The 12,527-nt window shown below is 39.7% G+C and overlaps 1 protein-coding gene across 1 annotated transcript; it reads left to right on the forward strand.

The window, feature by feature from the left end:
• Nucleotides 1-5,733: 5,733 nt before the first annotated feature.
• Nucleotides 5,734-7,059, forward strand: LOC116399116 (interferon-induced protein with tetratricopeptide repeats 1-like; the record flags this gene model as incomplete). Its single annotated transcript, XM_031876015.1, has 1 exon — nucleotides 5,734-7,059. A coding segment is annotated over one exon (1,326 nt), but the record flags the coding sequence as incomplete, so codon positions are not given.
• Nucleotides 7,060-12,527: the final 5,468 nt, after the last annotated feature.

The raw sequence follows: 12,527 nt of genomic DNA on the forward strand, positions 1-12,527 counted from the left end.
CAAAACGTTCCCTGGACACTGACGAGGTATGATTTAATGGATAAATGACTGAATGACTGACACTTAAACCCATAGGACCCGAGAGCCCCCCACGGGGGGCTGTTTTAGAGTGTGCAGCATTCAGCGTGTCGTAGAAAGCATTTTTCATAAAGAAATATGATTATTGCTCCAGACATATTAAATATCGAATTAACGGGAAAAGTCCGAGCAACATCATCATACCAGCCATTGTAAACACTGCAAACACAATTATACATGAACTAATATCATATCTGGAAGATATCTAGAAGATTTGCCACAAGTTTGGCCAAAAATCGACGACCTATGCTCTCTCTATGGCTCTCTCATCACGGAGCGGATGAACACATGCAGGAGGGGCACGATTCGACCCGAAAACGCACAGCGACGTCGAAATTACTCTCTTTCAAACCGTTCAAAAGTTATGGGTATGCATGCCAACATCAGCCGCAGGTCACGAGAAAAAGAATTGGGTAAAAAAACTTAAGTTTTGACGGTTTTGGCGATGAAAAACGGATTTATTCCAGCCGATTTCTACACAGATCTGCCAGCCATGTTGTGCTGCGTGTCTGTGAGTGAGATCAATGCGCTGGCAGAATGAATGACAAAATGGCACCCGATTCTGTGAGGTGGACCAATCCATGTAGAGAGTGGTGTTCGCCCAGCATTTTGCGATTTTTAGTCAGTAAACAGACCCGGATACGATCAAACACCCCTGCATGGCTCCCGTTGGACTATCCCGCATCTAAAAATGTCTCACACGAGTAAATCGGCCTTACCAGGGTCACATAGACACACATTATGAGCCATTTATTGTTATGAATGACAGATATGACACATCATAACTGCTCAAAATTATTCAAAATGGTGTCAAACTGATTTATTAGGATTATTGAACACTCTTAGTGATAAGAAAAGTGAATATATAGTTAATATTTAGTTATATAGTATATAAAATTAGTATACAGCAATGCAACAGCTGGTTCCGAAAATCAAAATTTTGATTTTTATGACCATTTATGCTGGCCTGCTTCACTCAATCGAAGTAAAATATGTTGTGGGGACATGTAAAACGTGTTGTTCTATGACTGTGGCGTGTTTTTAGGCTTGCAGCTGCATTATTTAAAAAAAAAAATGTTCAATACAAGTGCTTTTTTTCAGGCGAACCTAGAAATTTTTCAATTTGAGCTGTGCCATAAGTGTATCAGTTATTAACCAGTAACATATACACAATATTTACACAATTCAACACATCTCACAAGTTTTACCAGTATTCTAGCATCAAAATTATTAAAATAGACCTTGTAGTTAGAGCTCAGGACTCTCTTGTGTATGACTATGCAATTTTCGAGCAGAGGCCTAAAAATAGGGCTAGGGTCCTATGAGTTAATTAAGAGCATGTGGCAAATCGCGTAGGGCGACTGTCTTTAGATTTATTACTATTTTGCTCGACAGAGTTTGAATCCAGGTCTTTCCATAAATATATTTTCTTCAATGTATTTCTTCATACGTGTAGTGCTCACTTATACAATCGTAATACCCGCAATGGATATGAGATGTGGCTTATAGATCTCCAGCAATATGTTTGTGAATGTGTGACGAATCTGGCGAGAGAGGCAGAAAACAGCTGCTGCTGTTAAGTGAATACAACACATGGACGGTAGGGAAACCAGTAGGTTTTAAAACCAGTAAGGGTTGTAACACCGGTTTCAGAGGGTCTGCCATATTTTCAAGGTGGACATCTGTAAAAAAAAACAAGTATGAGAAAAACATATTCACTTTGGGACCAGTTGTGAACGTCTTTTCACCAGTGACCATAGTCGTTTTTTAAACGTCTTTTCAACGGAAAGATGCTTACTTGGATATTACACAGTATAATACTTTATATTGTTTGTATAGTGGTGGGCCGTCAGGGCCTGCAAGGCCTTCTCTGCTGGCCTAAACAGAATCACAAAGCTATATCTATTTTATAATTTAATATTTTTTCTTAAATACACTACATGTATTATAATCTATAAAAATATTTTTCCCATTATCTTATTTTCTCATTGCACAGCTCCTGTCTTCCTCAGTTGCTCTGCTTCCAGTGCAGCTTGTTTTAAGTAGAGCTTTTATCCAATCAGATTTCACCTCTGTGTCTCTAGGTAAGAACAGAGGCAGAGGCCTGCAGACTCTCACATGCATCCAGTGCAGTTTAAGTGAATGGGGACAATATTGTTGATTGTCATAGTCTTCAACCAATCAGATCTGTAGTTTGACATGTTGGGCGTATTCTTTGACGTGTCAGAGCCTGCTAGCCGGCCTATAGCTACGTCAGCATTACGTGCAGATCAGTGTCCATGTGCAGCTCTGCCGCGAGGTGCAGAGTGTGCTGTGATTGGTCAGTGGGCGAGCACGTGACTATCGTGAAACGAAACTTAACAACAGAGGCGTAGTCGGGTAGTGAATCACATCACGTGATGCAGCTCAGCCAATCAAATATGGGCATTCTGACAAGTTTCCTGACCGGAGTGAGATGTACCACACACCATGACACAGGGGACTGAGACGAGGAAAGACCTTGCAGAGCAGTACATTCAATGTTCCAGTTGTTAAAGTAAAATCCCAATATAATCTCTGTGGGTTGTGGCTTGTCATCAAGGAATGATGGCAGGTCTCACAGCCAGACCAGCTGAGAACCACTGTCCTACATGAGTGCAGAAAACATTATATTTTCCTGAATTTGGGCTTCTTAAGACTCGTACCGAATGGTTTAATACGAAGACATACATAATTACAGCCTTAAAAACGAATAATATCTGTGGTGCCATCATGTGGTTATAAGGTGGTATTTCAGCTGCAGGACAGCAGTGAAGGCCTAGGTATAAAATGCACGGCCCGCCACTGTGTTTGTATATTGTTGTAAGCCAAACAACAATGCTTTACTCACTTCCTCCCCATTTAAACTGTGTACAGCCCCACTGGCGTCGTGTATTTTGCATGTGAAATTGCCTAAAAACTCAATGGGCTACAGTGACAGCCCATAAAGACAGTATCCAACATTAACTACACACATGTTTATGTTTACTGTTGGCCCATGCTGCTATAGCTACAACCTAACGCTACCAGCTAACATGCCAATGCTACAAGCTAGCAGCCTCGCCCGCGTCGTGAGCATAAAATTATATTAATGGTGCTAATTTTGGTTTACAATATTGGAATCCAGTAGTTCAAGTACTTACAGAGTATGTCGTTGGCATGAAGCCTCACGTTTATTCCGTCAGCTCATTCAATTCGCTCCTCAAGTCTTGTGCCGAGTATCCAGAAACAGTGCATGTTTCAAAGTTTTAGAAGATTTCTGAGCCTAAGTTCCTGTGCATGTGTGTTCGAGCAGTAAACACAGTCGTATTTTACATAAACATATAGACAGAATGTACTCTGCTCTGATTACGATGTCTTAGGAGCTTCTTGTTGGCAGCACAGTCTATAGTTCCATATTTATGACGTTTTATATGAAAGATCAAATGCGTTGAAGTCACGTCTTCGTGTAGACCACATTTCACCGACCAGTGTAATATGACTTTCGACAAATATGTTCACAGTAACCATTATTATCTCTCTTTCAACCTACAACTGACAAACCATCAATATTTTAAAATAAATTGGTGTTTTGTGACACGTTGATGTTGTAACCGCATTTTAGCCCATTGAAAAGACGGTGAAAATAGGTCTAAGACGTTCAGACCCAATTTCAACCAGTTCTCAACCAGAAATCAACGTTGAAATCCTGGTTAGTGCTCACTGGGCAGTATTTATTATGATTTATTTCATATCTTATCATTGTGTCCTACAACCAAATAATATTAACATTATGGATCCTTCAAGTCATTGATAATGTATTCAAACACTGCTGTTCAGTCAGATCTCTGGTACCTCCTTCCTTCATTCCCTCCTTTCTGTCTTTAAGCTACTACCAGTGGCGGCTGGTGGAAAGTTTTCTAGGTAGGGCCATCCTATCAATTTCAGCAAACATCCCAGTATGATTTAATGCAAAAAGATGAAAGTATCAAACACGCATTACTACTTTGCAGTTAAATATTTAACATTTATTCCAACACGGAAAAAAGCAGTAAATAACATTTATATAACACTTATATAATATAATATAATATAACATGTTTATTTATTGAGATGCCCCTATGGACCTTGTTATAGGAGATAAAGATCAGGAGAAGTAAACATGAAGTGTAATTATGAATACTGATGTTAAATTAAGCTATGATGAGTTTTCACTGTTAATTTACCATCTCAATTAAATGTTGATGCCTCCATGACCAAGTTAAGCAGATGAGACTGAGGACAACTATGTAGAAGAAAAGATGTTCACTTTGCCTAATATGTAGCTTGACAGAGTTCTCCATGTGTGCCCTGGTGTTCTCATGTTTCCTTACCTCCTCATCCCTCACTCCCTAACTGTCCGTGCTGGATCTGTCCCCGTTGTTTAAAAAAGCTAAATAAATTATTAGCATGACGTCATGCAGCTAGTCAAACCTGTCTGGTGTACAGCTAGTACAGAAGCTTCGCATGTACTGCTTCCCTTTCCCGCTAGTCTGCTGTCTGATTGTGGGGTCAGGCTGATCTGATATCATCTGAAAATCGTTTTAGCCCCACACTGAATCTATTTGAGGGCGCTGATTGGCTAAATTGTATGTCACTCATTTATATCTTTAATCAGCAATTGGCTAAACTGCTTCATAGACCCGCCTCTTTTGGGCAAAAACGATTTTGCCCCCCCTAGCTGCGCGTTCTGAGACGTGTCATGCACACAGGCGGAGAGGACGAGCAGGAAAAGCATATATTTTGCGCAGATATCATATTTTACACATATTACTGGGTACATTCCATAGTTCAAAAACACAAATATTGACAATTTGTATAATTTATGATTATTATAATATTTTTTTTTCAAGGTGGGGCCAGGCCCCATGGCCCTCTATTGGCCAGCCGCCACTGGCTACTACTATTATCCCTCCTGTGTTTCTTCAGTCTTGCCTTTCAGTCAGAGCCACAGGGATTAAAAAACCCTTTTTTTAAACAATTATTACTGATCAGTTGTTTTCTTGAAGTTTCATCCCACACTTCCAGGAATATAATTCTGGTGGACAAATGTGAAATGTTGTTGTTGAATTATTTTATTCTCCTTACTCCATTTTTTTCTTCTTCGTTCTCCTCTGTGGCTCAAACCATTTCTTTACCTTTCTTCCTTCCGACCTTCCTTCCTTGCCTCCTCCTTCCTTACCTTCCAGCCATCTTTTCTTTCTCCCTTCTGTCCTTCTGCCCCCCTTTTTCTCCTCCTGCCTCACTCTGTTTCTTCCTTCCTCACAGACGCCATCCTACCTTTCATTACTAATCTATGTATTCATTGCATACTTTGTTCACCTTTGTGTGTTTTTTTTCAGCCTTTGTTTCTTCTTGTCCATCATGGTTTTATATTTTGACCGTTTTTATAACTCTTTTCCATTCTTTCCCTCCATTGTCCCATTTCCTTAATACCTTCCTCTATGTCCACCCATTTGCCTTCCTTTGTCCCCTTCTGTTTCTCTTTCAAGTTTTTCTTCTTCACCTACTTTCCTCTTCCTACCTTACTTTCTCTTTGCAGCCGTTTGTTGGTCCATATTTTTTCTTCCTATCCTCTCATACTTCGTTCCTTATCCATAGCCTAGTGATGTGTTTTAATATTTGTCATTTTTATTCCTCATCAGTGCTGCTCAGAGTCAAACAACACTGCTCTCAAAACTGGAGGCCCTGCAGTGCCACTTTACCTGGGATCTGGACCCCAGCAAGACCTATTTTCTACGTCTCAGCGAGAAGCTGGTGGACATGGGCACGGAGGAGGGAAACAGCTGGCTGGGTCACATTTACAACCTGAGGGGGTTCATTCAGTACAAGCTGGGCTTCACCGAAGACGCCCAGAGTTTCTTCAACAAGGCTGCAGAGGCCTTCCACCAGATGAGAAAAGCAGATGACGGTCCCTGGTTAGTGGTGAACTACGGGAACCTGGCTTGGCTGCACCACCACCTGGGAGACCAAGCAGAGAGCGAGGCTTACCTTTCCAAGGTTGAAGCCCTGATGAAGAAATGCCCATCTCCATCGCAGGACAAGCTCCATGCAGAGATCTACGCTGAAAAAGCCTGGACCCTGATGAACTTCAGCGCACACAGAGAGCTGGTTGCAGATTACTTCCAGAAAGCCATCAGGATGCAGCCGGACATGGTGGAGTGGAACACCAGTCACCCCATGAGGTTAACAAGTGTTTTTAAGCACAGCGACACAGGGCTGGAGGCTGACATCTTGGAGAAAATGAGAGTCGCCAAGGAACAGGATCCAGAGAACTTGTGCCTCGCAGTTTACTACCTTGAGCAACGTGCAACGAATGGAGAAAGAGTTGAGGATGAAGCACGTGAGTTAGCCGGAAAGATTTTGGGAAATCCTGTCAGCAGCTACAGTGGTTGGAAAGCAATACTATGGGTTTACAGACACTATGTATCTATTGATGAGGCCATTGATTTGGCAGAGAAGGCTCTGGAACAACATCCAGATGAGCGTTATCTGAAGAAATGTGCCGCACTCTACTACAAATGGAAGATCATTCTTTCCAGCGACAATCTCCCAAAGCAAAGCACAATAGACAGAACAATCATTCTCCATGAGGAGGTGATTTCTCTTTACCCTGATTCTTCATTTCTGACGAAAGTAGACCTTGCAACTATATACGCAAAGTCCAACCAGGCTAAAGCTGAGCAGATGTACCAGGAACTGCTAGAAATTGATCTGAAACCTGCAGACAAACAGCTGGTTTACAACAACTACGCAAAGTATTTAAACTACGATCGACAGGATCACAACAAGTCAATAAAATATCACATGAAGGCGGCAGAGATACCGCATCAATCCTACTATCGTAGGAACAGCATAAAAATTCTGGAGAAGATAAAAAGTACACGCAGGAACCCAATGTGGAGAGAAATAGAGGAGTTTCTGGAAAACCTGCAAAAGCCATAGTGGTTTCTTTACAACACTGGTCCTAAATCTGGAAAAATATGTATTGCATTACCTAAAAAAAATCTGAAAATTCTTATTAATTGAGCTGTATCCTTTTAAATGGTAGGTGTCTTCACGTTTTTCGACTTTAGTAGTAAATGGAAGACAAAAGCTTAAAAAAAAACACAATTATAAAAAACCCTATATATTCGTCGGAAGTAGTACACTCGATTTGTACGACAGGCTGAATCATTCGATAACACTGGTCTTTTAAATAACATCCACTGTGATGTCTAAATGTCATTAGAATTATTCAACATCACATGGTTTATTACAATAGATTTTGATCAAATGTTGTGTTTATTATATTCCTGTTGTGTGTTTTTTCCCTCTTAGCACTGTATTTTAAGTTTATGTAAGAACATTACTATTACTACTACTAGCAGTATGTGAAATCTGCTTTGCTGTATGCCTTTGAGTCGTGGAATATAACATTCTCTAATAATGTAATAGTTCATTTGATGCCTGTAACCTGAATATTACAGCAGATGCAGCTGATTGTATGTATAGAAAGTATGTCAAGCTGTGTCTCAGTAGTACACAATTACCTATTAATACACAAAATATAAATATACAATGTGTACACTAAGACATCTTCAAGTTGTTTTTTTTTGCTGGTTACAAGAAATTCATGTACTCCACACAATCTTGCAGTCCTCTTCACAGGGCGCTGATGGATGTTAGTCAAACTACAGCTGTTGAAAGCTACTGCCAAATAGAATTTTTGGTTTTCAGTTAAACAGCCCCGTCAGTGTGAAGTGGTAACCAAACAGTAATCAGGTTACAAGGGAAGATGGCAGCAGAGTGTCGTAATGCAGGTGTCTCCAGGTAACCGCTGTCCCCGCTGTTCACACCAACACTCTGCAGATGGCCGCTGCTCAAAATGTTCACATATACTAGCCATATAAGTCTGTTTAAAATAATGCACACCAAGTTAATATTTCCATTTGATGAGAGGGTGCAGCCAAAACAATGTGGGAGCTTGGGTTTGAATATTTCACTCAGTGTGGCATGAAGGCATACTTCAAGATGAAGAAAAAACTGTTTCTAACTTTGAATCAACTTAAAGGAACAGTGCGTGAGATTTAGTGGCCTCTAGTGGTGAGGTTGCAGATAGCAAGCAACAATATGACCCTCAGCTCAGCCCCCCCCCCCTTCTAAGCCTATTGGAGATCTGCGGTGGCCTTCAGGTCGTGATAGGTATTTTTAGGTTTTACTGCAAAGAGCTACTTTTATCAATACTCTGTTCTTTTTCATAACAAATTATTGCTTTTAAAGCATATATAGAATTTTAAAAACAAATAAATTCAGAACATGATTAGAAATGAATTATAACAGTAATGTTTACAACAGCAAAGTCACTCTATAACGTCATTAATATTTCACTGGAAACCTCCTGAGTAAAGTTTATAAATAATAATAATAATGAGGAACACAGACATTAGGTAGTATCAGTCACTCCTCCCGTCCTCTGTCCTCCTGTCTGCTTTGTCTCAGCCAGTAGAGAAGTTTACAAGAACAAACTAAGATAAACAGTAAACTTCAGACAGACATCTTTCGCTTTAGCTTGTTTGTATAAAAAAAAAAAAGGAGAAATGGAAATGCTCACTTCAGCGTGATTTTAAATTACACCTAACCATTAAAAAGTACTAATAAAAAGCACCAGTAACGTCAGAGTTTATCGATACTCCGATTTTTAATAATCCGGGGCACGTTTAATTAATACCGAGTCTCAGTCCCTATACCTTTTAGGTAATGCAAAAACACAAATGGCTCTCACCAGAGCCAGTGTCTGTTCTGGGCTGCTGTAGAAACATGGCGGTTTAGACTTCATCAACTGGCCTGGTCTGAACTTCTTTTCCACGACACTTGATACCCAGACATGCTCTGTGTCTAGCCCTCTTTCATCTTCCATCATCCCTCCTGCCAACTGTCATATCTCTCATCTGTACTCATTGTCCATCACCTCCTCCTCGTCCTCCTCGTCCTCCTCGTCCATCTACTCTCTTTAACAGCAATGTCTTTTCCTTCCTCCTCGTCCTCTCTTCTTGCATCATTCGTGCCCGACTTCCTCCCCATTTGTGGATTTGAGTGAGAGATCCTTGATGATCAGGCTTCCCTTTTCATCTACAAGTGTTGTGCTGTGCTTGTTGGTTCAGAGTCGATGCCTTCAGTCTTTTCATTTTTAGGCCTGCCCCTTCAGCATATTTGCTGTAAAGAAAATACCAACGTCCCAGTTCTGTCCACTTCACATGAGGGAGAAACTCAAAGCTAGAGGGGAGGCAAAGAGAATGATTACAGAGAACGTTGTAATATCATTGTTTTTCTTATTGTTAAATTTGTATGATTATATCTGTTAATCAACAATTTTTCCACTATTGAATTACCTGTCTTTAAAAAAAGTTTGTATTAATTGCAAAAAAATGTAAGCAAGTCATTTCTTCTTCTTTAGTTTATATAGTTTTAACAAAAAACAATTATTTTTGGGGTTTCTACATGAACATTGTGTCAGGTTTGTTTTTTTGTGCTTTTCTTTCAAACATCGAATCACTTAGTAGATTAAATCACATCAGCACCGTTTTCAAGCAGGATTTTAATTGAGATTATTTATGTTATATTATGTGTGAAATACAGTTTCAGGTGCCTTTACTCCTTCACTGTAACTAACATTTAAAGATAAAGTAATATAGTTCAGCTGTCTGCAGCTTCGATCCAGAAGTGTTGCTATCAGAAGCAGCCATCAAAACACCCTACGCGTATCTCTAACAGTAAACTGGACGGTTCTGTGTTTGTTTTGTCTCAGATTAGTTCAAGATGTGTCAGTCTGGCTCTGAAGCACTACCTGCTGACACCAGTGCAGAGGATTCCTCAGTACCAGCTGCTGCTCACAGGTACAACCACCCAACACACATTCACTGTTCACTGAAAGTCAAAGGGTTTCCTGAGTCATGGCGCTCCTTTATTGACAGCACTTGACTGAAGTCAGGTCCTTCTTTGCTTTGGTACCGTACTGGCACCCAGTGGACAGTAACGGTAATACAAACCTGAGGAGTTTAACACAAGGGAGGAATTCTGCAGAAGAGATTTCAAATATTTAAAATCATTTTAAGGCAACTTAGAAGCTGACTGCACACTGAAAATAAGGAATTTCACATTTTACATCATCAAAGGATGAAAAAAGGAAATAACATGTTGTAATATCTGTTTTTAAGACCTAGAGCAGATATTGATTTGTTTCTTCTCCAGCATATTCTGCACAATATACACATTTGAAAAATGTATTACAAAACATGTATTGCATGTCCTTTATGTGCTTTTTTTAGGACATGATGTGTTTTCTCTGTACATATTGGTCACCATGAGATCGTTCAACCAGGCAGAGTAAGTCTCAAAAGTGTTGCTAACTTTTTTTTACAAACCAAAGTTCATATTCCAGTTCGGTTTGTCATGCAGGGAGAATTTTCACACAGGTGTAAATTCTCTCAATTAACAAATAAGACAAGTCACAGAAACCTAACATTTTAAGATTCTATGCAGAAATTTGAGAATGCACATTCCATCAAAATTTAAAAAAGCCCAAATGAAGGAAAGATGGCCATTCATTGAATAAACCATGGTGTACTAGTGAAGAGTAGTGCAACGTGTTTATTATTCATTTGGTGAATGTTTAAGCAGAACACTCAGAAGTATTTATACCAAACAACAGACAAAAAAATTGCAAGTTGCAAATTGAATATCTAACTTAATATATCAAAAATTACAAAGACAGTACAAAATACTCCAGACTCAACAGGTTCCATAACTGATAATAATACAAATCCCTCCTAGTTTTAATCATATAGTATTCATACTAGTTTGCTGCACTTATTGTATTCGTTTGTTTCTGTACTTTTGCTCTGGTTTATGCTCTCAGATGCTTGTTTAAAAAAGGAGATGCACTAATGACTTCTGGTGACTAGTTCTCTTGAATACGTATGTTGAATACACTAACTGTAAGTCGCTATGGATAAAAGTGTCTGCTCAATTACTGTAATGTAATGTAATGTAATCTTTCAGTTTCTTGCTAATCATTTTTAGTTTTTGCAGCGTCATTAATAATGTTGCAGGTTCTCTGTGAATCAGAATACACTCATGTGTGGTTTAAGTCTGTATGACTGATGATATCACCCCAACATGACAAACCTACTCCCACCATCACATCACGCTGCTCTGTGCTTCTGTTTCAGGTATCGATTGAGTGTTAAAAAGTCATTATTTAGCCACTGGACTCCACATACTGCAGGTGTTTTCTAAATGCAGCCCGTTTATTTTCATGTGTTTCTGAAGGAGGGCACTCTAATGAAGTTGTCCAGGAAAGTCATGCAGCCTCGCGTGTTCTTGCTGGTGAGTGATCATTAAATCCAGTTTACGTTGTACTGTTGTTCTGCCTTCAAAATATATGTATATTATTATCTTGACCGAGGGCGAAGGCCGTTGTCGACACCGGGGCCCTGTTGGGTTCAAAGGCTCCCATTTGGATCCCAGACCTGAGGGCCACCATGTGCATGATCTGCACCTGTGAGTTCACCCTCACCTGGAGGAGGCATCACTGTCTGTGGAAGGGTCTGTACCACTACGACTACTGCTGCTCATACAAAGCATTGTTTAATGAACCCCCTTCTCATCGCAGTTACACGTGTTTCTGACAGGTGGTGTGTCAGGCGTGCTCTGCCAATAAGTAAACGTGGAGTTCTGAACATTCAGCAGCACAAAATCAGATTTAAAGTCTGATGACATTATTTATTAAAGAAACAATAAGGAATTTATCTACTAAAAAGTATTGTCTGTGATATATTTTCTTCCTCTGAGCTGCACTGTTGTCCAAAAACTATTAAAACATACCAGTGAGCCTCACTGTTGGGTGACATGCTCCTTCATTACCATGAACTCACACATACACCGTCCTGCTGCCACAAATACTCACCAGAGCAATAAATGTGGATTGATCCGCCGCTGAAAATAGTCCCAAAAGGAATGTACTTTTTCCTGTTGTTTGCGTAACGTTTGATAAAAGCTACAGTGGCAATCTGTTTTAGGAAATGATTCAGCTTTTTTAAAGATGAAACTATGTTATGATTTAAAGACGGAAAGATGGACTAACGCATTGTTGGTTTTGGTCTTTCGTAGGATTTGTTGACAGTATTGACAATAACAAAAATACAGAATATAATCAGACTGGTCATTTACGATCATATAGATTATTTACTCACTGCTGGTAGAACTGGTGAGCACCGTCTGGACCTGCGTGGACAGAACCAGCTTCAACTGGAGTCTTAATGAGTACTTCAGGGAGCCTGGGAGATTAGAACGTCCCCACAAATAATTATAAACAATTATACAAATATATTTATTATTTTATATTTCGTCCCAATATTTTTAACTTCTGCAGT

The sequence above is a fragment of the Anarrhichthys ocellatus genome, unplaced genomic scaffold (genome assembly GCF_004355925.1).
Source record: "Anarrhichthys ocellatus isolate YVR2014 unplaced genomic scaffold, GSC_Weel_1.0 scaffold102, whole genome shotgun sequence".
NCBI lineage: Eukaryota > Metazoa > Chordata > Actinopteri > Perciformes > Anarhichadidae > Anarrhichthys > Anarrhichthys ocellatus.